The sequence below is a fragment of the Pezoporus wallicus genome, unplaced genomic scaffold, assembly GCF_028554395.1.
Source record: "Pezoporus wallicus isolate ANWC-B61680 ecotype Strahan unplaced genomic scaffold, APGP_CSIRO_Pwel_v1 contig_5116, whole genome shotgun sequence".
In the NCBI taxonomy this organism is placed as follows: domain Eukaryota; kingdom Metazoa; phylum Chordata; class Aves; order Psittaciformes; family Psittacidae; genus Pezoporus; species Pezoporus wallicus.
Window position 1 is genome coordinate 942,191 of NW_026642000.1, and position 27,738 is coordinate 969,928.

The following is a 27,738-nucleotide window of genomic DNA, read 5'->3' on the forward strand; positions in this document are numbered from 1 at the left end:
TCATGTTTTTCCTTTGTTAACTGGTGCAGTGCTGTGATAAGAACAGATCTGACTGGATTGATAGTCACTCGTCACAATGCTGATTTATTGGCTCTCAAGGTTGTTCCTCTTGATCTCACAGTTTCAGTATATCATATCTTACGTCCATCCGGTATTGGCTGTATTAGTGTTTTTCAAGTGTGGGGCCAACAGCCAGATCAGTTTCATGATCAATGATTCTATTGTATTACAAGTCATTACCATAAAGTACAATGGGATAAAAACCTTAGCCCAAGGTTGCTAATACAGCAAATACCGGATGGACCTAAGATATGATATACTGAAACTGTGAGATCAAGAGGAACAACCTTGAGAGCCAATAAATCAGCATTGTGACGAGTGACTATCAATCCAGTCAGATCTGTTCTTATCCAGCAGTAGCAGTCATGTTTTTCCTTTGTGTTAACTGGTGCAGTGCTTAGTTAAAAAGACAGCACCGTTGTTAGTTTTGCTTGCTTTAATGGGGGGGAAGTTGGTGTTTAAAGTGTAGACACCCTAACTCCAGCCAGGGTGACTCAGTCCCATAGAGGCAGGCCTGCCTGTGCTGGTGTGCAAGCATCGGTGGAGGAAATGTGGACTTCGCTGGTATGTCCACTGTCCCCTGTGAGAGGTGCAGCATGGGCGTACTGGACAGACAGCTCGTCCCATAGCAGTGCAAAGGCTCTCACCTGAACCTCTCTACAGGTCTCTAATGAGGTGGCTGTACTCACAGGAGCATCCCTGGGGCTGCTTTTCTCCAATACAGCCCTTGCCCCTTTTGCCTTCCTAGCATGCACAGCCAAGTCTGACCAGTACAGAACAGAGTGGGCAGGAACTGCTTGGTCTTCAGACTGCAGCATACCTGATCCCCAGACTCATATGAACGTGCCCTTCTGCCAGTCCCCTGCAGTCCCTAGGGGAGGCTGCAGAGAGAGAACAGAGAGAGTCAGCTGTTTTGAGGGGCTGCAGGAAGCCTGTCAGGGCATCTCACTGAGCAGAGTTGCCCTAGAGACAAGTGGCGATAGTGTCCTGCAGAAAGCCTTTGGACTGAGCCTCAAGACCGTTTTCTGTGTTGGTCCTGGTTGCTGAACAACCTTTCTTGCAATAAAAGTTGTCCAGGCTCCAGCTTTGTGCAGGATGCAAAAGCGTGTATCTTTGCCTGTGTAAGAGGGCTTCTCTAGGATCCACAGCTGTGATGGGAGCAGTTGGCTGACTTGTCACTGTCCTTTGGATTTACAAAATGAGGTGGCCTCTAGTGAGACCAGATCACAGCCAGGACCATTCACCTTTGCAGGAGGCTTTCTGCAGTACCAGTTTTACAGTGACCCCCACAGACCTATTGTAGAGGCCTCTGCTGGGGTTACTGGTGTCACAGAAGACTTGTTTTGGCAACCAGAGCCCTCCTTGGGCAGGAAGAGAAAATGGGTCCACTCCCAGCATACTCAGCCCATGCCTTAACATCAAAATCCTTCTGCCCTGCCAAGATTTCATCTTCACACTTTCCATAGGCTTTCCAGGGAACACCACATGTAAATGTGAGCTGTGAGAGAACAGTTACACAGTCTTGAGGGAAAGAGCACACAGCTGTAAACCGACTTGATCTACGGTGGTCATTACAGACTAGCACGTTAAGTTTGAGTCTCTTTCATTCTAAAGACAAAATGTGAAGACAGCTGAGCCAGCAGGAATAGCTGATAGTGCAACATAGGTGCTTGTGAGAGCTACCTGGCATTGCTGTCAGCAGTGCTGTAATGCCTCTATGGCATGCCAGCATTATGACAAACTGTATACTGGATGAGCAGCTTGCTCCACTACTCATTAGGAATTCAGAATTAGACTCACGCACCTGTATATCTGATGCATTAGTAGAGACAGAAATCTCATTTCAAATCTCTTTTATATGCTTGGATACAGATAAGAGTGTCTTTGCTGGTGCAAGGCAGACTCTCTGACCAGGGCAATGACAGATTTTGGAGACATCTGAAAGCAGTACTTCCTTGCTCCTTTAACCTGTCTTTCAAAATAAAGCTAACTCTAGTTTAACCTACAGCTAATTTCACACAGTCATTTTGAGGATCTGAGGCACCACATCATCATTTTGAGTACAACTTCATGCATCTGGCAACTTAATGCATCTGGCAAATATGGAGACCTCTGGTTTGTGCTACATAGCAGATCTGATGCACCCTTACATCTAAAAAATACTTTTATTAGTTTAACATGTTCAGAAAGGATTAGTATTTTCTTAAACCTTTATTAAAACCCCTTTATTAAAAACAAGTATTTGTAAATATATAAAACTATAAAGTACAAAGTGCTTCTTGCTTCCCAGTACAGTAGGACTCAGGAGTGGCAGGTAAATTTGTTGTTAATTTGTTCAGTGTATTAGGCCCAGGGCTGAAGAACTGACCAGCTAGTTTCAGAAAAGACAGCTAACCTCATTCCTCCAACAAGTTCAAACTGATCTTGTTTCACCTCAGTTTCAGACTTCCTTCCTGCTCCTTTTGACAGTGCTTACTGGTGAGAGCAAGACTGAGCTGTAGGGACTAGCAGGCTCCCTAAAAGGATGCACCTAGGTGTTTTACAACGGGAGAGCTTTCCAGTTGCTAATGGGGAAGAGAATTCAGGCACTGAAAGAACAATCTGTACAGTGTTCTTCATGGAAAGTACATTCTTTGCTTTGGGATTATCTTCTAGCTGGACTGGGCAAAGCCACTGGTCCAATTTGCATCAAGTTCAATTAATCAGCAAGTACTCAGATCCCCTCGCAAAATGCATGGTATGAAGTATTACCAAGTCCCATCTATTTTTTTTTTTTAACCCCTGTTAATATTACAGAGTGAAAAGTTCTTAGGTTATACATCTAGACTTGAACACCTAAGCAGGACAATGAACCACTGTGAAAGTACTGTACAATGAAAAACACAGTTGTACCCATTGCAGTTGTTAGGGTAACTGAACTCCAAATAGGATCTTTTCTGTCACTATCCATCTATTCTAACACTAAAGAACAGCTGTGAGTTGTAGAGAGAGCTGGAAGGTGTTTGTTGATGATGTTTCTTACTTGGTCTCCTCCCAAAAGCCCCTATCATCTGCAGAAACATGACAGGTCTCTGTGTTCTCCAAGTGGTCACCTTTGCTAGTTCTTCTGCCAGCTTCCACCTCACGAGGCACTGCTCCGTCACTCCCCTAGAAGAGAGCTGTCCTCTCAGTGTTCCCACATAGGAGAGCATGACTTGCCCGGGAAAGGTGACCTACCCCAATCTTAGACCAGCAAGTTCATCTTCTTATGGAAAATCTAAACCACTGGAATTGCAGGAGAGGTGAAGAAGGAACAGAAAACCAAGTAGAACAAGCTTATCCTCAATGTCTCAGCATCTGGCAGGACACCAGAAAGGTGAGAAATGCTGCCATATTTACCTTCTGCTGCTTGCTTTCGCAGGCAGCACTGTAGGCAAGGCTCTTCTTTTCCTGTTCATAGGAGTGGACAAAGTGGCTCATTGGAACACACTTGTATTGCAGATCACATACCTACACTTACCTGCTGCAGTGGAAGGTTGTTCTAGCTCCTACTGCCCTTTAACAGAGGCATAATTAGCTCCAAACTCTGAGCAGAAGAGTTGCTGTGCTGTGCAAGAACCACAGTCCTTAAAGTTTTCCACCAGGTCTGTGACAGGTATGGCTTCCACCCCTGAAAGCTTCCTCCCACCCCCACAGTCCGAGTACATGAAAACTAACAAGATGGCTGAAATATAATGTTCCTCTCCTCTGCAACATATTTTTACCTTCACTCAAGTCAGCTGTGTTACCTGCATAGTTGTCCAGTTCCACTTTGACCTTTCTGGCAGAACAGCCTTTCTTACAGCCCAGACTCACAAATAAATACAACATTGAGGGAAGCACAGCAAAGGTGCTCCAGTGATTCTGCCCTAGCCCTGGCCTGTTATGCAACAGGACCCTGATATCCCAGTGTGCCAGCAGAGCATTTGCAGTCATGGTCCCTGCCCACAGACCTGAGTTCTTCCCTTACTACACCCTTGGCATCCCCTTTTTGGCCTGGCTAGGCTTCAGGAACATCTGCCGTTGCTGTATCTTCTGCCTTAGCCAAATCACCACTGTTTGTCTCAGCACAGAGCCGCTTGTAGTCAGTGTGGAAGAAGATGATGTAGAAACACGCCATAGCACTGCAGAGGCCAGCCAGCACCAGAACTGGAGCTGCAAGGAAGACACACGCTTAGTCAGTGATTTCCCAGCTCCCCATGGGTGGAGAAGTGTCAAGGTCAGCTCCCAGCACCTGCACAGCCTGAGTGACCACCTTCTGAAGCTACCCCTGAAGACAGTGTGCAGCTCACAGTGGAGCAGTGCCAGTCTACCAACAGCCAAACCTCATCCATGCAGCACTGGCACAGGATTTTGGTGAAATGTGGGAGGCTTCCAGGACTCTTGTTCTGCATAACCCCACAGGTTGCAGGTCTTACACCAGTGCACAGAATGTGTTTGTGAGGGGTTATGCGAAGATGTTTGTGTGTTGGGGAATGGTGAACAAAGTTATGAGAAAGACTGAATCAAAACACTTGAACTTTGTAAGTGAATGGGTCCACACAGGTAGTACTTCTTGTATCATCTGAGAGCAAAGTGTAGGAAGGGTTCACTACAGATAAATTTCAATCAAAGAAGAAACTGTGTTGAAAGAACCTTTTCTGAATTAAAAAAAAAAAAATTAAAATAGTACATCTAAAGGGCTATGCAAAAAGACCTGGAAGTAGTTACATTCTTATTCCAGCAGTGCCTCAAATAAACACCTCCATCCTTTCTCCACAATGTCCCTGTGAGTATCAGACCACAGATGAGCAGAAATGGGTTCCTGTCATGACATCCAGCTCTGATCTGACAAGATGGAGAGTTGCATGCTTTCAAACAAAAAGCAAATTGCTTTTAGGGGCCAGTTATTGTGAAGCCTTGTTCCCTGACAGCTAGTGGAGCTTGTTCTATGGAGCTTCTGCTCAGCCTTCAGACATGGTAGCTAACCTTTGTCTTATGGTGTGTCCCTGAACTCAGGGTCAGTATTACATAAATATGAACCAGCCAAGAGATCAAGACCAGGGTTTAGCCTGCAGTAAAAACACAGTTGTGCTCCTGTTCATTCCAGTTGCTGTTTGGAATATGGAATAAGTCAGAACAAAGCTGTACTGGCATGTTACAAAGAGGCAGCTGTGTATGCAGAAGCAAGGGAAGAAGCTTTCAATCAAAGCCTTTGTAGTCTCAGCCACCCACACTGCAAAGCAGCATAGGCTGTGCTACATGGACAGTGTCTTCGCCCCGGAACAGCTGCTTTCTAGCTTGGTGGTCAGGTCACTGCAGGGTGGCCGTAAGAGAAATTTTAACCCAGAGTCAGCAGCAGCATCCATGGCACCTTAGATGTCTTCCCATTCCAATCTTGCAAGCCTGGTTTAGCAGGAGCAGCAAAGAGTGCACCATCAGACTGGGAGAGGGGGCTAAGAGATAGGCTACCACAGGCATCAGTATTGCAGGCTCCCTCACACTGAGACCTGCAGGAAAATGGGGGCACACAGGGTGCAACCAAGCATCCAGCATCGTTTCCCAAGGATATACATACTTGTCCAGTCCAGGGCTCCATCCTGGTCAAGGGTGCAGGTGGAGGACGGATCCTCAGAAACACGGACGGTGAGAGCTTGTAGCAGGATCATTAAAATCACACCTTCAATTTGGCTGTGGGGAGAAGCCAGCATGGTTATGATACCTGCCTGATTCATCAGTGCTGCAGACAAGCCCAGCTTCCCCAGTGAGAAGAACAGGAAGCCCCTTTCTGGAGCAAAGAAAGCTACTGCTAGCTTCCTCTGGGCCAGGTGCTTGGTTAACTGGCCCTTGCTTACACGGTATCCAGGTCAGCCTTTCAGCATGCTCCAGACATGGTGGCAGCATGGTAGGAGCACTATACATTCCCTCCAGAGGCATGCAGATGAACTACAGCTGTCAAGGAGCTGAGGCTTAGTCACTGGGCAGAGACTTAGAAATACCTCTCACTGCAGGACTGAGGACTGGGAGGAAGTCAGCCAGTGACTTCAGCTTCTTCCTCATTCATAGCTGGCTGGCTATGAATGAGGCAATGGTCCACAGCAAGTAGGAGACAACTGCCTTCAAAGGCAGTGCCTAACACCTCTCTTTGACTGATGCTCTTGCTTCTGCAGTTCCACCTGACGTACATATATGGCACCAGGCCATCCATACCTGCTTAGGCCTCCAACAAGTCATTCCTGCTGTAGTCCAGTGCCAACCCTAAGCATGTCAATTGACCACAGGAAGGACGGTCACTACCCCATCTGTTGTGGCCAGCTGCCCTCTGCGTGATGAGCCCCATCTCCCTCAGCAGAGCAATGGGACCTGTCAAGTCCTTGTACTGCCATGGGAATGAGTGCCCCTTTCAGGCACATAGAGCCCATCTGCTTCAAAGGTTAAGAGATGCTGGGCATGGTTAAATCCTGATTTGTGCCAAGCAAGAGAGACCTTCGTATTCCTTCTTGCTTTTCTTGCACCAATTTCACACACTCTTCCTTCCTCTAAAACCTTAGCTCTTTCGCTCTATGGCTCAGGCAGCCAGCTTCCCCCTTATGGTCATGTGCATGGACACCAGAAGGAAGTACAACAGGGTGGCTACCACTGATGTCCTCCCTCTTCTTTGTTTGCTTCCCCACCTCTGTGTGTGTGCCTATGTGTTCAAACCCAAGCCTACTTACCTTGCAACAAAAATCAGGCCTGTAGATGTACCCTCTCCCACAGGGTAGGAACACTCCACAGCCAACTCCATGGCAATAGGATAGATGGCAAAACCAAAGAAACCAAAGAGCGAGCTGGTGATGGCCAGCATGACAGCCTGGTTTCTGAACCGAGAAGTCTGCAGGCAGAAGAGAAGAGAAATGAAGTCTCAATGTCAGCACAGTTGCACAGAAAGTCTCTGAACCCATAACCTGCAGGAAGTCCTAAGGACTCTGTTCTCACCAGTACCTTCCCTATGTTTTCCTGAAATCTTTTACCTCCAAACCCCTGAAGTCAACAAATGGCTACATGATGGAGATTTATCTGTTGAATTTAAGCAAGAAGAGACAGGATCAGCAGAATTACCTGAAAAACAGTAGTGTGGTCATATATCTGTGACCTGACTTCCTGGTCAGTAACTTATCAGAAGCATACTAGCACCAAGTGAAACACACAGCTTCCTCCTAGGTCAAGCTAACATTTAAGAATTGGTGTTTGCATTGGGTTACATGTGACAATTCAGTGGGTTGCTGCAGTACATTGATAAGGAAAACTATGCCACAGTTGCAGAGCTCAGTGCCAAGGGAAGTTATTCCTTATCATGGCAGACTCATGTTTGTAACACTGGGGTTTTACCACAAAGAGCCCCCACAAAGCAAACAAAAAGAAATCAACCCTGAAACATTCAAAAACCCTCAAGATCAGTTTAGTGCCTAGAACAGCCTTGTCCCTAACTCTTGAGGAAAGAGCATGGCCTTGTCCAGCCAATGCTAGAAAGAAAAAGCCATATATCCTGCAGCCACAGTGCTGATACCTCATTCCTTAATCGTGTAAGAAGGTCACACAGAGGAACATGAGGTGTCTGAACTGGCATGGCTGCAGCAGGCCTGGTGCAGCTGAACTAGTACAGTCAAGGAAGACTCTGTGTCTGGAATCTGAGTTCAAAGTATCAAGGCATCAAGCAGATTTGAAGAGGTATTTTTTGGTTTACTACTTTGAACATCCCATCTGTATGGGATGAATGTGGTGGAGAGAAGGGGAGGATGGAAAGATCTGCTTGTTGCTCCTGATACAGTCTTTTGCCTATGCCATGCTTTACCTGAGCCCAGGCACACTGACTTGCATTCAGATCATCCCCCTAACAAATCCCAAAGTACTAAGCAGGGAAATGAAAGATTTGCTTTAGGCAGAAACAGACACATAACTAGGTCCTTTCTGCTAATCTTACACTCTTGGCAGCCACCACTGTTGAAAACAAGCGTTGGGAAAACTACGTCATTCTTTTTCATTTTTTGTAAGATGAGTATTTAGTAATTCCATCTTTTTTTGGGAAGAGTGGTCTTAGGGACAGTAAACAAACACGGTGATCCAATGTGAACAAGTAAAATTATGGCAATTTATTTATATCCTGAATATATCTCAGGCTCCACAGTGACTGTGAAATCCTCAGTAAAGGGTTTTTCTTTAAAACATTCGTAGCCAAGAGGGATCATCGCAAAGCATAACAGGTGGCTTATTGAATGTTGTGACATCAGATAACCTTGGTTTGAGTTGATGATTTACTGGATGGTAACAGAACTGAACCCACAGGTATGGTGCAAAGCAAGGGAGAACTCACCACTGCAAACACGATGCTGGCAAGTGCACTCAAACAGAAACAAACCTTGGTGGACTCTATGAACTTTCTTGTCCGGTCGACATACAGGCCTAGCAGGAATGCACCCAACAAACCACACGTTGTGAACAGTGCACCATTCAGGCCAGCAAATTCCTGGAAGGCAGAAGAATAAGTAACTGAGCAACTAGAGCAGTCAGGAAAGGGGTTTTAGTATCACTGACCCTTCTGCCTGCTGCTGCTGAGGTAGGAGAAGCTTCCTGGCCTGTTGCAGTACATGAGGCCTCCATAGGACTGAGTAGCAAGTAACAGGGCTGAGGTGCTGCTACAGGTGTGAGAGGACACCCAGGGCACATCACTCCCAAGGTCTCTATGGATGACAGGCCTCTGCAGACCTAGCAAGGGAGGCTGGGTACATAGCAGCAGTAGTTCCCTAGCATTAAATGCTCCAGCGCATGCATGCAACTGTACTCTATGGGTAATCAGGTGATTTGTCCACACTTGGTAACAGGTCCAACTGCCTTGGGATCTGCTGCTGTTTATAATCATGCCCCTGACCCTTTTCTTACCAGGGACCACAAGGCAGGCATCCCCAAAGTGTGTTAGACAAGACATAGCATCACTTGGCTGTAGCAATGAGGTCTAATTAGCCAGTGAGCAGTAGTTAGGATGGGGTACATGCTCTGTTGCCTGCAATGACTTTGTCCTCCTCCTTCAGCTCCATAAAAATTCAAATGCAGAAACCAATTCTGAAAGCAGGGAAGCTTTAGCAAATTTGGGTAAACATTTTTCGGAGCCTCAGGGGCAGACTGGAAAGAAAGGGTACCTGGAATAGCTTCTGTGGGCTAAACAGCCAGGACAAGCAAGTCACACACAGACTAAGGCATTGTGATGCACACAAAGCAAGGCTACAAAGTTTAAAAAATTTTCACTTAAAATCCAATGGAGAGTGCAAGTGTGACATGACCAGAGAGGTCACACACTGGTTATCAGACCTGGGAGCTGAGAGGGAGCGGACGGAGACCAGAGGTGTGGATGTGCAGATACAAAAGGTGGAGGGGTGTTTTAAGAAGACCTCCATGGGAATATAAGCAGCAGGACTGAAGTGCTGCCTGCCTGAGGGGAAATGCAGGAACTGGGGCAGACCCTTGCTATTGCAGGAAGCAAGCAGGAGGAATAAGCTGTGCACAAACTGTGCTCAACTGTAAAAGCAGCACCTGGCCAGAGTCATGGGAAGGGTGGGGAAATAACCATTACAGTACTTCTGACTTCATCTGCTGCCCTGGCTTCATGAAAGACTGCAAAGAGGAAAAGGTACTTGTATCAACCTGCGTTCAGTTTCATCCTAGTGCCTGCCTGAGCCCCATCCTACTCTGGGGAAAGTGTCCGGAGGCTGCATAGGCATCAGTGGTCTGGAGTGGGTTAGAAAAAGCACACTACTCTTTTTTTTTTTTTTTTCTCAAAAAGTGTTTGATAAGTAAAGGCTTTTCATTTGCAAATGGGAGCCTGACCATGGGCAGTAATGAAAATGCAGATCGGCCTCTATACTGAGAGACTGTGCTCTGGATTAACATGCTATCTATGTTAGATAATATGAGCAAATAAGATATAAGACAATGCACTGTATTCAGCTGTCTTCATTTTGCTCAGAGTTCCTTGTCAGGGAAAATCTTTTTTATGGTATGTGGGCAACGGGCAGGAAAGAAGGAAGACTCACATTTGAATACCCCTTCTCACAAAGGATCTGTTCTAGCAGAGCTGAAAAGCAGGTGAACATCCCAATTCCTCCTCCAAAGCACACTGCCAGGATGATGTACGCCTTGTTTCTCAGGAGCTAGAGAAAGAAGTTAACATAACATTTAAATAAGTGGAGGAGGAAAAAAGGCATGGCTGTAACAGTAGAGTTGAAGGTCGGTGGCTCTGACCCCTCATTTGGAAATGTTGACAGGGCAACCCCATGATCATTAGAGGAGTTTGGCTCTCTCCTGTCACTTCAGCCAGATAACAAGTCCAAATATGGGGAGGAATGGTCTCTTCAGTGCCCAAATTCTTCCTTCATTTTGCCATGTGCTCTCTCAGCTGCTCAGAAGGCTCAGGTTAAGCAGTCATCCTGGACGAGCCCAGCTGTGCCTGTCTGGGCTAGTCAAATGGCAGCCAGGCCACAGCTGAATGGTGAGAGAGTGTCTCTCACAGCTTTGCTGTGAGCAGCTTCTGCTCCCTAAGGAAGGGACGGAGGGAAGGGACGGAGGGAAGGGAGGGAGGGAGGGAGGGAGGGAGGAAGGAGGGAAGGGAGGGAGGGAGATGGAAGGAAGGGAGGGAGGGAGACGGAAGCAAGGGAGGGAGGGAGACGGAAGGAAGGGAGGGAGGGAGACGGAAGGAAGGGAGGGAGGGAGACGGAAGGAAGGGAGGGAGGGAGGGAGACAGAAGGAAGGGAGGAAGGAAGGGAGGGAGGGAGACAGAAGGAAGGGAGGAAGGAAGGAAGGAAGGGAGGGAGGGAGACGGAAGGAAGGGAGGGAGGGAGACGGAAGGGAGGGAGGGAGGGAGATGGAAGGGAGGGAGGAGGGAGGGAGGGAGGGAGGGAGGAGGGAGGGAGGGAGGAAGGGAGGGAGGGAGGAAGGGAGGAAGGAAGGAAGGAAGGAAGGAAGGAAGGAAGGAAGGAAGGAAGGAAGGAAGGAATCCTGGTCTCCTTCAGGAAGCTTTCCATAGCAGCTTTGGTGGAGTACAGTTCAGTGTCTGCTTTGTCAGCAGATTCCCCAGCATATCCCTGTCTAGCAGGGCTGCATTCGTCACTCCAGCATGGGTCTCTTTCTGTGCTACAGCACTTACCATTTTGAGCCCTGCGAGGAATGGTTGGGAGGTAGAGGTAGTGGCACTGGCCGAAGGAGGTGTTGGAGGCACCTTCTCGTGAATCCCCACAGTTGCCAGAGCACAAGCTGTTACCGCCGGGATGGCATAAACACCCAGCTACACAACACAAAGTAAAGACATGTTAACAATCTTTCCAGCACCATTGCCTCCAAATAAATCTATTAGCCCAGCTGGCTGATTAAAGTAGTCTTCATTTACCATCAAAGGGATGTGCTTTCCTTCAGGCACTAGTGCAGGTGACAGCACGTTTGCTATTAGAATACCCAAGGGATTGGCTAGAAGGAAATAAAAGAGACACTTTTTCATGCAAGTAGTCAGAATCGTGTGTCCACCCCTACTGCCAGTCAGCACCAGAGCTCAGTGTGCAGCAAAGCAATGAATAGGGACAGAAAAAAGACATATAAAGGGAGAAACCAGGAAGGCAACATTTGGAGAAGTTGATTCTGTGGTCTCACTGTTGACACATCTGTTCCCTCACCCCCATGAAGCCCATTGTCTCAATCTGTTTCCCTACAGATTGGTTCTCATCTATAAATTACAGTGTCCTAACCCTCACAAAGCTGCCTCAGTAAATGCTAAGCTGAAGGAACAAAATGAAGATGGACAAACCTGTGACATCTGTGCTGATGTTATATAGCAGCAGTAACAATTAGAACTTTCCATTGTTTACTGCTCCTATGCCATCAGGTACATATACACATGGATGAGATCCCCGATCTGCTCATCCTGAGCCTTCTCAAGGGTGAGCAGCCCCAGCTCTCTCAGCCTTGGCTGACATGACAGATGCTCCATTGCCTTAATTGTCTTAGTGGCTCTTAATCAGACTTACACTAATATATCCATATTCTTCTTGTACTGAGGAGCCTATAACAGGACACAGCTCTTCAGATGTGGACAGGGTACCTCCCTTAGGATGCTGGCAATGCTATTCCCAATGGTCATGAGGATGCCACTGGTCTTATTTGACAAAAGACATGAAAAGCAGGAAAACACTGTGACAGCTCTCTAAATTGACACCTTTCAAGACAATATATTACCCCAGTAAAGCCCAAGCTGCCATACAAGATTATCTCTGCTACCAACTACAAAAAGTTACATAGCACAAGAAAATCTTGGACGCTTGCCTGTACTGGAGTAGGGGGTTGCATTGTTACGGGGCTAGAGTTGAGGAGTGTGTGAAGCAGTACTGCTGGGACTCAGCCTGGGAATGTCTAAAATTGCAGGAGACATTATTTTAACTTTTAGGGTGATGTTCTGCAAACAGTCAAACAAGTGAAAGCTGATTTTTGCTAGTGTGTAGGAATGGGATTTGGGATTGAGAAAACCAAAGCCAACCTGGAATCGAGTCTGGTGAAGGGCAGTAAGAATGGCTTCTACAAGTACACTAGCAGCAAAAGGAAGATTAAGGAAAATGTGAGCCTGCTGCTGAATGGGGCACGAGACTTGGTGACAAAGGACATGGAAGAGGCCAAGGTATTCAATGCCTTCTTCACCTCAGTCTTTACTGGTAAGGCTGGCCTTCAACCCTGAGACTAAAAGTTGAAGTCTGGAGCAAGGAAGATCTACCCTTAGTGGAGGAGGACTATGTTAGGGAACATTAACTAGACCAGACATACAGTCCATGGGACGATGTGATGCACCCATGAGTGCTAAGGGAGCAGACTGTTTTCACTGCAAGGCCATTCTTCTTTAAAAGGTAGGTCACGGCAATTTCAAGAGGCTTCTGAGGACTGGAAGAGAGTGACTGCCACTCCCATCATTAAGAATGGCAATAAGGAGAACCCAGGGAACTCCAGGCCTATCAGTCTCCTTTTGATCCCTGGGAAGGTTCATGGAACAACTAATCTCAGACACCATTTCCAGGCACATGAAGGGCAACAAAGTGAGCAGTAGTAGTCAGCAAAGGAGAAACGCTTAACCAACCTAATAGCTTTCTACAGTAAGATGACTGGCTGGGTGGATGTTTTTTATCTCAGCTTTACTAAGGCTGTTGATACTGTCTCCCACAACATCCTCATAGACAAGCTGGCAAAGTACTGGCTAGATAAGTGGACAGTGAGATGAACTGAAAGTCAACTGAACAGCTGAGCCCAGAGGATTATTGTCATTGGCATGAAGTCAAGCTGGAGGTCAGTCACTAGTGGTGCACCCCAGGGGTTGGTACTGTTGGTACTGGGGCCAATACAGTTTAACCTTGAAGAAAAACCTGGACAACAGGGCAGCGTGCACCCACAGCCAGTGTGACACTGTGAGGAGTGGTTGACAGAACAGATGCCTACACTGGCATTCAGAGGTTCCTCAAGAGGCTCAACCTTGTGAAGTTCAACAAGAGAAAACATAAAGTCCTGCACCTGGGGAGGAATAAACCCCTCCACCAGTACCCACTGGGGATGACCAAATGTAAAGCAGCTCTGCAGAGAAGGACATGATGTGGGGGAGAAGATCCTGGTGGACATCAAGTTGACCATGAACCAGCAACACCACCTCACAATAACGAAGACCATCAGCATACTGGGCTGCATTAGGCAGAATAGTATCAGCAGGTGATCCTTCCCCTCTACTTGGCAGTCATGAGGTCACATCTGGGGTACTGTGTCCAGTTCTGGGCTCCCCAGTATGAGGGAGACATGCACTTACTGGTCCAGCAAAGGGCCAAAAAGATGATTAAGGGACTTGAGCCTCTGTCATGTGAGGAGAGACTGAGAGAGCTGGGACCGATCAGCCTGGAGAAGCTGCTTGAAATCAGTTTTGCAGAGAAGGACATGGATAGACTGCAAGTGTAGCATGAGCCAGGAAGGCACCTTTGCAGAAAGGTGTCCAAGAGTATCCTGGTCTACATTAGGCAGAGCATTGCCAGCAGGTGAAAGCTGGTGAATCTTCCCCTCTACTCAGCCCTGGTGAGAAGCATCTGGAGTGCCAAGTCCTGTACTGGGCTCCTCAGTACAAGAAAGATACGTAGTTAATGGAGCAAGTCCAGTCAAGGGCCAAAGACATGATTAAGGGACCAGAGCATCTCCCACATGTAAAGAGGCTGGAACAGCTGGGACTGTTCAGCCTGTAGTAAAGAACTTAGATCGAAGATTGTACAGAAGAGGGAACCACACTTTTCTCAGTGGTGCCCAGTGGCAGGATAAGAGGCAATGTGCAAAAACTGTAACACCCGAGAATCTATCTGAATATAAACTTTTTTCCTGTAACAGTGTTTGAACACTGAAACAAGTTGCTCAGGTAAGTTGCAACGTCTCCACCCTTGGACATAGCCAGAACCTGGGCAACCTGTTCTAGTCAACCATACTTGAGCAGAGGGTTGGACAAGACCAAGAGGTGCCTCCTAACCTCGTCTGTTCTGTAATTCTGCTAAGACATCATTAACAGTGCCACAGAACACAACCACGATAGAATTTCTGTTCTGTGTTTGTACTAGCTTATGATCCTGGTGAAATCTTACCTGCTTCTATGTAGGCAGACACAATTAAACAACAGTTTCCAAGGAGACGGATTAAAGCTTCTCTGTTGGGGTAAAATGTGTCTGGGCATTGTAACAGACTGCCTGAAAGGTACTGTCAGATGTTTCCATGAACTATCAGCATGCTAAAGCAGTTCCTGAAGGTGTGGGATAGGGGTGGGAATGTGAGCATTGGGCTAAATTTGAAAAGACTAAGTGAGACTATTTGAGTAATTACAGGGTTTCAGCCGCTTTCTCTTCCTGAGAAGAGAAATTATATGAGCCAAAAGGAAGAAATTAAAAGGTCACTTGAGTTAATGAACTGTACATTATGGTCCAGGGGTCCTGATGGATTTGCTCGCAGTACTCTGCAATGGGAATGTGTATTTTGTGGACAGCGATGTTGACACACTAAAACTGCAGGGTGCAGAAAAAGACAAATGACATGCTGACAGACAGCAGTAAATGAAGCAGAGGCCACTTCAGTGGACTCAGACAAGTCTTTCCTGTCTGACACAGGAGAGTTTCTCACGGTCTTCAGAGGCCAGCTCTTAGCCCTGCATTGCTTCTCTGTAGGTAGGTCTCTGTAAGTGATGGGGAGAACCAAAATAGGATAAATACTCAAAAGAACAGCTGAGTCATAGTGACTTCAGCTGCTCCACCAGATCTTGTTTTGTCACAAAAGCATAGGCAAGCCTACCCAGAAGCACTGGGGATACTGACAGGAGGCTGTAGGACTGGTTTCTATGTGCAGCAGTGATACTGACAATACTGGAATGCCGAGTGCTTCTCTGGCACTAATACAGGAAATGGGTATTGATAAATTGGAGCAAGATGAGAGAAAAAGCTCAAGTGAGCAACATGCAGACATGGAGACATGTGGGAAGAGGCGAAAGGAAATATCGGCATAAGGTGACTGGGTTGAAGCCATTCAGTCTTTATAGGCAAAGGAGAGAAGAGGTGACTGTCCATAACTACCTGACAAACGGGTGCAACAAGACTGAATAGCTGGGGAGATAGGAGCATCAAGACAAGAAGTAACATGTAGGCATTTGCCAGTGAGGTAATTAACCACAGAGTAAATTACTGGGGCTGTGGCAGATGCTCCTTCCTTCTAGGCAATATTTAAACCTTCTTGAAATGAAATCCTGATTTTGTACAGCACAGTAATGGGTGTAGCCAGACATTATTAGCGGAAGCCCTTTAAACAGCAATATGCAACTGTTGCAGCAGATAATAATCACTGTACATACAGTCCTCACACTGAAATCTCAACATGCTACCGACTGAACAGCCTCAGATCTTGGGTTTCCACTGTTCCTTGCTCTTCAGTTTTATTCTGTCCTACAGTTAGATCCATTTGATCCTGTAAGGACTGAGAACACTTTTTAATTTTTTTTACTTTTACACAAAGTGAAAGAAATGCCTTTTGGCTGCTCTCTCACTTAAAAAGAGTAAGTTGCCTGCAGGGTGGAGTCCTTCAGGGCAGTGAAGGATGAAGTGCCCAGTGGTCGGCCCCTGGTAGTACTTGTATTACACCACACAGACAACAGAGCCCCTTCTCCAGCACGCAAGGTGAAGGTCTGTCTGCGTCCTGGGAAACAAGGTGGGCCACAGGTCCATTCTATTCTAGGGAAGGCACTACAAGAAGAGTTTATTTGTTCTGACACTATAAACCCATTCTTACTAAACAACAGTGCCTGTGCTCTGGGTTTGCAGCAGCATTGGAAAAGCGGTATAAGGGTGCCCCTTTACTGCCCTATTCTCCATGAGTATGCCTTCCCAACTCCAAGACAGTAGGGAAAGAAGGTGGCTGTTGGCTGTTTTGAGGGAAGGGCAGATGGGGCTGCCCCACACATTTAGGTACTGTAAGATTCCTGGCTGGAGCCAGTGAGCCAGCCCAGTTTCTGCAGCACCTCTCAAGTCTTTGGAGAAAGGAGGAAGAGATTTCTTCTCACTGCTGGGGAGAATGTCACATGGAGGGATGAAACAGGTCTGTCAAGTGCAGTATCCTGTCTCTAGCAGGGCCCAAAAGAGCAAGAGAGGAATGAGATTAGAGCAAGTGTACCTGGTGCCTCCCCTCCAGTTTCTCAGCTTCCAGACAATTTGCAAGGCGGATGTGGTTTCTGCATGGATAGTCCTGCTGCATTTAGCATCCCCAACATGTTCGTGTGGCCAGCTCTGTATATTTTATCTGTGTGTGCATACACTGAGCCTTGCTACTGAATGAACTGGTGGACAAAATTGCTGCAGCAGCCTCACCTCTATCTGGTTACAGAATTTGGCAATTGTGACCACTGGCATCAAATGCAATTTGGACACCTTCCTAACAAGTTGCTGAATTAAGGCCACTACAGACATTAAATAAGTAACGCTGAGGACTATCCCCAGCCTCTATGATATTTACTTAAGGACGATCACCTTGTCATTGCAGAGAGGAAGGAGGTTGGGAGCCTGGGTAGCTTACTTTGAGTGCTGCACCTGGATTTGGCTAAGGCCCACTTCTTGCTCCCCACCTTGGAAAAGCTGTCTTGCAGTGCCTTGAAGGCGCTGGTTTATTGCACATGGCTACGAGAGTCTTGGATCGAGTGGTATATGCAGGGCCAAATGGGTGTAGTACAGAGGGTTTCCTTTGCCTGCTGCTTCTGAAAGGCAAACAAATGCAGCAATATTACTTTGCAGCTATCACTTACACATTGATGCAATCGTATTCGCTGTTGCTCTCTGGTGGTCTGGAAACCATAGTGCTGCCAGCTTTGTCGGTGAAAAGATGATAAGGGGCTGTGCCAGTGCACAAAGGCACTGCCCAGTAAATAGGTACCAGTAACTCTGGGAACCCAAGTTCAGGAACTTCAGGACACTGAAAACCCGGATGATGCCACCCATCATGTTCAGCCACGCGCTCAGGATCACCTGCAGCAAGCAGAAATAGACATGATTTGTGTGCTGAAGCCTGAAGGGCAGAACTTAATACAACTGAGCAGCTTGAGCCAGGTCTCAGATGCACTACAGGAGACACTGAGTGTTAGTAATCACTGCATGCGAAGTTGCCTGCAGACCACCCCTTTGGGCTACTACAAGATGCTCCTGATCCAGCAGTGAGTTACCTGAAACATTAGGCAGCATGGTGGCTGTCCTGGCCAAACATAAGAACTACACCACAGTATATTATGCAAGACAGAGGATATTGTAATGGAATTGATGAGATATTCAAAGTTCAGTAATTAAGTTCTGTTTGCAAGTTTGCACCATCACCCATATTTTGATGTGACAATCTAAAGATCATAGCAATGAGTCATTCAGCCTGCAGATGCTGCAAATGCTCATCCATGCCACCAGCATGCTAGTGTTTCAGTGCCACATTCTCCAACACTCTTGCTTCTGGGAATACTGTGTAGAGATCCCAAGATGGCTTAGCATAGACCTCTGAGCTTACAGGGGTCCCTTGTTTGCATCCTGCCCTGCTGCCCCTTAAACTGGCCCTGCAAACAAAAGAGCTGTGCTATCACTTCTCTGCAGCAAAGCCTACCCATTTACAACAAGCTCTTCACAGGAGCAGCCCACAGCATCTGTCCCTGTCAGCTGACTAAGACAACAAAAACTGAAGCAAGAAAAGGCAAGTAGGGATGCAACATTATTCTGATTTTTCCCACTGCTACCCACCTTAGAGGTGACGCGACAGCTATTAGGGAAGCAAGACAGAGCTTTCAACATTCTCATCCTCTGCACTATTTGGCAAGACTCCCATAATGCTATCTTTAGGTGAAAACACCCTCAGGAAAACAAAACAGTTCAACTCACGGCACATCTGAGCCCCAAGCTGTCAAGAACCCACGTTGCCACCAGACCAAATGGGATCGAGATGAGCAGGTACACTACTGAGAGCCAGTTGACCATCTCCAGGGAAATGTGGAAGTAGACCGCTGTCTTATCAGCCACAGGAGCAAACGTCAGCCACAGCTGCAGAGAGCAAAAACTGGTAAACATGAACACCTCCACCAGAACAGAAGTGTAGCATACCCTCAGACTGAGTTGTGAAAGAGTTTGCCATCTTAGTTTCTCCTTGAAATTGCAATAAAGCTGATAGTAAAAATTCAAACCCACAATGTCTGCAGTTACTCATGCTAGGACTATTTTACTACTGGCATCGTTGTTATTTTGGCCCAGAGCACAAAATCCATTTGACTACCTCATCCCCAGTCACCTAGTCCTGCTGCTGGTAGATGGCAGAAGCAGAGGTCAGTACCTTTTTCTGTCCCCTGGTTGTATATGTTGGCCCCTGATGCACTTACCTGATGCAAGCAATTCTTACAAGCAATCCTTCCATGCTACCATAAACCAAACAGAGGCTGCCATCTCTTCTTTGCAGCTAAGAGCCTCTTAAACTGAGCCTGATATTTACAGTTACTGGTAATCCCTGGATGAGGCCTTGTAAGGACAACTTTGCTATGTGTTGGCCAAGACATTATTCCATGCTGTCTTATACCCACTCAACAGCTAGGTAAGGGTCTAGAAATCCACATTATTGAGTGCTTCAGAACATGTAAACACAACAGATAACTATTCAGTAACTATCCGTTTTTACCTTTCAGTGCCAGATCTGAAAATATTTCCCTAAAGCTCGTTTTAGGCACATAAGATTGCTGTCCGCTTCTGATTTCTTCTGGAAAAAATAGGGCCTGCTTTGATCCTCAAATCAGGTCCTGAGATCTTGCCCACAAGGAAGAAATAAGGGTACTACCCTAATTTTAAGGATGCTACTGTGGGTTCTTTGTGAAAATGTGCCCTCTCTGGTGGCCTAACCTGAGAACAGGTTTTAATAATGTGAATGTAAGCTACTCCACTGTTAGAAGATGACCTCACAGCTGTTGTATACTTAAGATGATCAAGTTTGCAGAAACATGAACAAAAGCTTCAGCTACAGCTTCTTACAAAAGAACTCCAGCCGCTGTCTCTTTCCAGGTACCCCTCTCTGCCATTACAAGCTTTCACTTCACAGCCCGCATCCTGCAGAGAGCATCACCTGCAGCATTAATGTATAATTGAAAAGGGCTTTGGTAACCTCAGAGGAAGGTGTGCCCCTACACTCTGCAACTTCTTATTTCCAGTGTTCCTATTTACTTCTTACACACTGGATACCACAAAACCTACCACAATGAATGGAAGCAGAAGTGACGATGAGCTTTTCTTCTTTCTTAGTGTCAAAGTGTGAGAACAGCCACATGCAAATCATTGTTTAGCTAAGCTTTCTCCTTGCAGGGATGTAATAAATAAATGGCAGTAACAGAAATTCTGAATGTATCATCAGTGCCCTAGCAAGGACTCCAAGCATTAGGCCTTTGCTCCTTGCTGAAAGGAGTCGACATGCCAAATCTCCTGCATTCAACACACAAAGCTCACATCACCACACTGGGCTCAGACCAAGCCCACACTCACATGGCAACAGTCAAAGGTCTGGCAGGGGATAGATCTGGTGTTTACTCAGCTTCTACAATCAGGTGGATGAAGATGCTGGGTGCTGAAAGAAACTGTACTCATTAGACAAGGAGGCTGTTCCAGGTCACTGGGAGACTTGCAGCAGAGATCTAGTAACATGAGCTTTTTAAAATTCCTTGAAATAGTGTATTATACTGGAATGATGTTATTGTCTTGTCTCAGGAAGAAATTTCACCCACCTTTGTTTTCCAGAACTGATCTGCATCATATTGGGACAGGAATTTGAATGTTTCATGCTATTGTAACTGTTTAAATGTTACAAGCATCACTAAGGCATGAGCATTAGTTTGATTATGGGATGCTAAACTGCTGCTGAAAAAACCCATCTGTGTATTTCCAGCAACAGCAATTCTCAGTTCCTCACTGTCTTCCAGATTGGGCTGGTGATGAAATACCTTACAGGGAACAGTGTAATTAAAGAGATGGTACATTTTGTAAGCCAGCTTGAGGTACATTTTCACTTTTCCCACTCCTCCACACAAGACCCTCACCCATGCATGACATCACTAGAAGAGTGATGCCACTCTCCTAATGCCGGAGCACAGCATTTTGCCTTCAGTGGCTGTATACACCTAGGCAAGCTGGGATCAAGCACTCTGGCAGGTTTCCGTTAGACCTAGCAAAACCATTCCTTGTTGAAAACCAAGCATTTGGGCTGCCCTGTATTTCTATCCTAAGCAAGAGTACCAGTTCTAGCGTGTGTGAGAGCACAGAAGGTGGGAAACTGCAGCATGCCCAAGCCTGAGTTTGCTCTTCAGAATAGGAAGTGGGTTTCTTTATGAAAAAGTACGGTTTTGACTCCATTCAGGCAAGGGCTGTTTAGCCTGTCTTGGTTTAACAGAGAAATTCAGAACTGGGCAATGGAGTTTGAGGTGCAGCTGCGGTCAAAGTGGTGGCCAGGTGACCCAGCAAGAAAGAGATGGCATCGTCAGATTTTGCCAACACAGGGAAATTGCCATGCTAAGCAAGTGATTTGGATTTTCTCAGCTTTGGATCTTCTCAGCTTTGGATTTTCTCAGCTATAATGACTTTATCCACAGTAGTTAGTGAGCTCTTCTGCTGGGAGCTTGTGCCCTCTTCTCCTACATGTTTTTTCTGAAACTCTGCCAAGGCTGGTAGTTACTCAGGGACTGCTGTGATACATGTTCCCTCAGGCAGAACAGGGTGAGGATGATGCAGCTCTTTTCCTAGCAAGGTCTAAGCCCTGTAACAGCTTAAGAAGCAGAATAGAAACCGAGAGGTTCCTTTCTCCTCCATCCCCCAAGGGCCATTACCTTCACTCTGCTTTGCCACACCAAAACCAGTATCAAAGCTCCGTACTGTAGACGACAGATGCAAAAGAAGAGAGAATGTGTGGGCTGGTTGCTCCTGAGACAGATAAAAGAGCAACCTCTGTCCTTGCAGGGCTGTCTACACACTTTTCCAATCCCCGCACCCTTTCTTCTAGATAACCTTTTGTCTTCTCCTGCACCTTCCAGAAACTGCCTGCTCCCTTCCCCACTAATTGTAGGCCTGCTTGGGCATTCCTCTAACCTAGAGCAGGTTACAGCTGTTCCCATCCTGCCCTCATTTCTAAGCCAGTTTGTTGCTCTTTCTGATACCCTGATAAACCTCTGATTCTTGGACATGGATTTGGCTGTCTTCCTCCCAGTACTAGCCCAACCCCTTCAGTTTTCCCCCTCCTCTCAGTCCCTTCTACCTCCATCTTCTCCAGGTTCCGTTCCTCTACCCTGTTGCCTTTACTGTTTTCACTCCACCACAGACTCTCCAGGACCTATTTCACCTACAGGATTCAACTTCTCTCCATCCATTCCAAGGGAGCCCAACATTTGCCCTCTCTCTCACCTCTGCAGGAGGTAACCAGTGGGCTGTGAACCACCGATTCTCTGTCTGCAATGGCTGAAGGCAGGACTCCATACAGACTTTACACTTTGGTAAGCAGCAGTTGTGAGCTGCTGTTGGTAAGCAGCATAAATAAATACCACCCCAGGATTTCCGGAGCTCAAAGAGCAGTAGGGATATATATTGATGCATCACACATGTAACTAGGCACGCTCCTGCCAGAAGCAGTACCAAAAATGTTGTTCATGAAACGTAACTTATTAACCAATGTCTGCTCTCCTTTTCAGCAAATCAAGGTTCTGAAAGTGAAAAGCAAATCGACTTGTAGAATGGCAAGTGCATGCAATCAGGCAGGTTGCAAATTAAGCCATTTTGCCACGTCAGTGGTGGTATTAGCTAGCTAAGGCTGCCGTATGTAGTGTTCTTTACTATCTGGCATATTGTATAGGTGTGCACAGTGTAGAAATGCCTTTGTAATACCTTTTATGTACAGCTTGAAAAGGAGGAGCCAACAGGACAAATTAGATGAAACAGGATGTTCTGCTTTGTAAGAGGCACAGCTTGCCTATCCCCAGGCTAGCACTGCCTGCAGCCTCTCTCCCAGTCCCAGCATGCTCTCTCCCATTCACCTAGGCACTGCTTTGAAGGTGATGTAGGATGTCTTTCTGAGACATGAAGGCTGCCTCCTCCTCCCCTGGGCTGGGGTTAGGGTAAGGCTATGAAGACCTTACACCGGAGTCCTCATCTTCAAGGTCAAAAGGAACCTACAGTCTTGAAGCAAACAGCCCGTGGCCTCATGGGAAGGCACCCATGCTGACACAGCAGCCTAGCAAGTAAGGGCAGAGGCAAGACATTCATACAGGTCCGATTCCTGCTTAGTCTCTGCAGCTCTCAGGAGGAGTACAGGACAGAAGAGCCAGGCAGCAGGAGCTGTGAGCACATGCCTATCTACAGTGGAACTGCTGGAGCACACAGGCTAGGAGCGTGCAGGCCCTGCCCTGGAGCATGCCAGTCCCCACTTGATCAACTCTCCTTCCTCTTCCAAGTACACTAAGAGGTGGTAGAAGTCCTTTAAGCTGGTGAGTCAGAAACACCTGGCCAAATGTAAGCCAGCTCCAAACCTCTGCTCCCTTCCTCTTCCCAGCTTGCTCACACTGATAACCACAGAGTAGGGCATGAAACATTCTCTTTCATTCTCTGTGCATTTCCCTGTTCCCAGCCCTAAGGCAAGAAAAAGTTCCTCCTGTGAAACACAAAGCTCTCACTTGTTCAGCTTCATAGGAAGGAAGCAGTGAGGGAGGATGTCTTTGTCTCAGCAGTTTACTGCTACAGCAACCGTCAGCACACTATTAATACTCTTAAATATTAAAATTGCATATTAAAAATCCCCACACACTTAAAACCACAGCATCAGTTTGACAAAACAAATCTGGGACTTCTGTTGACCCTCACCAGGAGTGCTGCAAGAGACAGCCTGAGATCAATCATCTAAGCCCAGCTGTGGTCAGAACAATCTCTCTGCCCAGGACTGAAGGCAGCAAGTAAATTATACTGATGCCTACTTATGGCCTTCTTAAGACAACACAAGGGCTTCGTACGCGATATTGTTAGTTAGGAATTTCCAGAATAGGTGTATTTAGGAAATGAGAACCAATCCCTGGCAAGATAGTACCCACTTTGTACAGCAGAGACAGTGGCTTTTAAACTCAGGTCAGTAATAGATATTCAAGTACGAACTAGCACGAAAAGCCTCCTTTATGCTTTATTTACCCCATAGTGCTCTGGTTAAAGACGGGTTTTCACATGATGTGGAGCAGGAGGAAGTAGGGAAGAGTGCCCCTTTCATCACCATATGGTCTGGCCTGGCTTTGTTCAGTCTAAAAACTTAAACAGGGGAGACTTAGGATAGATATAAGAAATAAATTCTTTACTGTGAGGGTGGTGAGACACTGGCACAGGTTGTCCAGACAAGTTGCAGCTGCCCCCCATCCCTGCAAGTGTTCAAGACCAGGCTGGATAGGGCTTTCAGCAACTGGGTCTACTGGAAGGTGTCCCTGGCCATAGCAGGAGGGTTGAAACTAGGTGATCTTAAGGTCCTTTCCATTATGATTTTAAAACAGACTGAACTAAAAAACACTGCTTTCTCAGCCTGCTCTTGCTGCATGATGAAGTGTGCTTCCCTGCAGTTAAGCTGTTTCTATCTTGTCTTCCTGACAGTCTCTCTCTCTCTGGATTGTATCCAGTCTGCCACTTTTAGTGACACAGAAGGCCACTGAATTGCACATGTGCACAGGTAAGAGCAGGGAATACAAAGCACCATCCTGGAAGCCTGGTCCAGGACATGAGCTGATCTGTTCTTTCCAAGTCAGACAATTCAAAGTTGTGACCCCTCATCACATGCTGTTGCAGACAGCCTGACACAGTTATACATAGAACAAAATGCTGCATGCAACATCTGCACAGGAATTGAGGCCACCTCTAACTTGCAAAGCAATTTTCACACCATAGGACTGGTAAATTAATCTTCCCATCTGGAACTTTTAAACAGCACCCAACCACTTTGATTTCACTGGCTTTTAACTGCTCCCTCCATTTTAATGTGGTTTTTATGAGGAACATTTAAAAGAACCTCTAGCATCAGGAAATGTTTGGTTACAACTTTGTACATCAACCTACTTGCAACTCCAGACCTTTGCAATGGCTTAGGAACAGTATTACCACCGTAGGATATTTACTAAACATCCTATTTTGAAGTGGTGAAGTCCTGTCTTAAGTTCATACTGGGGCAAAATAATATCACAGATAAATGAGAAGTTGGCAAGAGATGAAGGGGACAGACAACAGTACAATCTTTCATGGCTATAAAATTTACAGCAACATGAGTTGGGACACATTTATACTTGCAGATGCATTGAAAGGGTATCTGTTTTTGGAGTAACCCTCCAATTTCACTGTTAATCTTTTAGCAAAGTCAAAGTCTGACAAGACATCCTGTAAAGATTTTGTATCGCTTCCATCATCCATGCTGCCACAGTCCACTTCTAGCAGGATGTTTTTTCTTCCTAACGTTCTTGTGCTGTGCCGACTTACCTGCAAGCAAACAGCAGGGCTTCACGTTGCTTTTCTGCATGACATGTTTTACACTCTTAAAGGATACACCAATTTTCCCTTGAGGAGCCACATTCATTTTTTTTGTTTTCCATATGCAGCCAAATTCTCACTATGCTTTCCCATTTATCTACTCCAGCACTCTTGCATCATGGAATACTTGCTCTTCCTTCTGAGCATTTAATGTCTGCAGGTTGCAGTGCCTAATTTTGTCTGCCACACAGTCTGCATTTGCAGCATCGTAATCCTCAAGCATGTGAATAATTCTGCATCAGTCTGATAACTATCAGACAATGTTCTCAATGGTTTCTGAGCAAAGATTTGGGCTTCCATCTCATATACCAGGACTTGGTACAGGGAAACTTTACATGTTTATCTCAAAAATTACTGAATTTGGTTTTAATCTGTTCAACAGGGGGGTTATCTGTCATCCCCTTTTTTCAAGTTTTCTGAATAAAGTGCCTGTATGCAATAAGAAATTCACATACCAGTACGTTTTAATGCAGACTCACTCCTAAATTGCTGCATGTACAACAGAAACCTACTTGCTCCTTTTTCTGACCAGATAAATCTGCTGTCATACGTCAGCAATAAGTTACAGCTAACTCCTGCTCCTCTACCCACAGAATTTCACCACTGTTCTCACATTACTAGGTTTGAAATATGTGGCTCTCACAGGCGCTGAATATTTCTATTCCTCCCAACGGCCTGTGGACCAGACTCGGCAGCGAACTCAGCTTCATCCCAAACTTGCTCTGCGCTGCGGCACTTCCTGCTGTGCTCTTCCAGCTCACACACACCCTCCCGCCTCATCCTGCCCTTCCCCCACCTCCCCTCCACACCCCGGATCCCACCGGTCGTAAGAGAGGTGTTCAGGCCGAAGTCGTAACCAGAGACACAAAGTTTAGACAGAAAAGCCGCTTACTCGTTCCCTAAAACACGTCCGGGCTGAGGCGTCTGTGCGCTACGCGAGCGCAAACGAGCCTCGGTGCCGCAAGGATGAGGGGGTGGATCTGGGACAGGGCACCGGGGCAGAGTATTGACGATTGGTCGGCTGCTTCTAGGAAGAGATGGGAAGCGGTTTGGGCTCCGGAGAGCCCTGTCACCCCATCCTCCCCGGGCGGCAGCAGCCAGAGCTGCGGCACAGGAGCGGCTCCGCCTCCTCCTGCGCTCACGACCGCCCGAGTACCCCGGGGCTGCCGTCGGCCGACCCTTCCTTGTCCCCCGCCTCCGCAAGCCGCGCGCCCCTCCGGAGAAGCGTCCCCGCCGTCCTGCGCCGCCGCGGCCCGCTCTCCTCAGCTAAGGGGCCTCCGCGGCGCAGCGGGCTGAGCCGGGCGGCCGGCGGGTCCCGGACAGGCGGGGCGGCCCCGCGCCGCACTCACCATGGCGTTGGAACAGTTCAGTAGGCACACGGCGGCCAGCAGAAACCACCGCCGACGGTATGTCTTGAACTGAGACAGCCGGCCCACGCCCTGCTCTCCTAGCAGGCTCGCTGCCTCACCATTCTCCATCGCAGCTCGGCTCGACTCGACTCGGCCCAGCACAAACAGCACAGCACGGCTCGGCTCGGCTCTGCTCGGCTCGGGACAGCCCCACCCGGCGCGGCGCGGCGCCGCCCCGCCCCTCCCCGCCCGCCGCGCTCGCCGGCCTCCCGGGAGCGGCCCCGGCCGCGCCACCGCCTGCCGCCCGGCACGGCACGGCAGGGCATGGCACGATCAGGGCCGCAGCGTGCGGCAGGCGGTGCCAGTGCGTCCTGCGGAGCAGCAGTAAGCCGGGTGACAGGTGTTCCCGCGGGAGCCGGCTTTGCCCTGTCGCATTTGGCAGAGGAGAAGAGGCCGGTGCTCCGAAACGGGACTGCTAAAGGGCTCGGGATAGTGGGGTGCTGCGGCCCACGGGGGAGAAAGCTTTTCCCCTGTGCCGTGAAAACTGCAGCAGCACCAACATCACTAATGCCCGCTGGTGACTCCGCGTTATGGTGAGAGTCACTATCAGCTCTCGCCTCCGGCCACAGCGGCAGCTCCCGTGGCTGCGGACACCGGTGGCGGCAGGAGGGAGAAGCGTTGTGGTAACAGACTTGTCCGAGGGGTGATTGCTTTGTGCAGTAGAAAAAGACAAAAGGAGGATAAAGGGAGGATGTCTTAGAGGTCCAGACCCTCAGAGGTCTATCAGCCACGGGATGTGCAGTTTGGTTATGGTGTTACAGGACTGATTATGCTGCAGACAGCAATATTTTCTTTATTCAGTGCAGACACCTGCACAACCTGTTACCTCCTTCCGAAAACCTCACCAAGGGTGCAAAGCAAAAGGCTCTTCCACTCCTGAACAAGGCTGGACGAGTGCCTCAATGCCTCAATGTCTTTCTCACAAGACTGAGGTTTGATCCCCCTCGCAGATCACCACACACCCCCTGCTCATCCTCAAAGAGTGCCAAGCTGACAGGAGAATGGATTCTAGAAATGGCTCCAAGGCACTCTTGCTCACCATTTTGTCACCTCATGCTCAGCTTTTTGAAACCTTTGTGCTGTTCCTCACCACCACCTGCTAGGAGCACAACCACCTCTCAAGTCTGAGG

General features: G+C 47.4%; 1 protein-coding gene across 1 annotated transcript; it reads right to left on the bottom strand.

Moving 5' to 3' along the window:
- Positions 1-2,891: 2,891 nt before the first annotated feature.
- SLC49A3 (solute carrier family 49 member 3) lies at positions 2,892-26,690 on the bottom strand. Its single transcript, XM_057426488.1, has 10 exons — positions 26,549-26,690; positions 18,522-18,680; positions 17,414-17,633; positions 11,474-11,550; positions 11,234-11,371; positions 10,125-10,241; positions 8,411-8,563; positions 6,774-6,931; positions 5,636-5,748; positions 2,892-4,233 (listed from the first exon to the last, which is right to left on the bottom strand). The coding sequence occupies exons 1-10, from the start codon at positions 26,675-26,677 to the stop codon at positions 4,079-4,081; spliced, it is 1,419 nt and encodes a 472-aa protein (XP_057282471.1). The 5' UTR covers positions 26,678-26,690; the 3' UTR covers positions 2,892-4,078.
- Positions 26,691-27,738: the final 1,048 nt, after the last annotated feature.

Coding starts and splice junctions, on each gene's coding strand:
- SLC49A3 (XM_057426488.1), bottom strand. CDS start 26,677: ATGGAGAATGGTGAGGCAGCGAGCCTGCTAGGAGAGCAGGGCGTGGGC. Junction 18,681..26,548: donor TGAACTGTTCCAACGCCATG/GTGAGTGCGGCG, acceptor TGCTCTCTGCAG/CTGTGGCTGACGTTTGCTCC. Junction 11,372..11,473: donor GAAAGCACATCCCTTTGATG/GTAAATGAAGAC, acceptor TGTGTTGTGTAG/CTGGGTGTTTATGCCATCCC.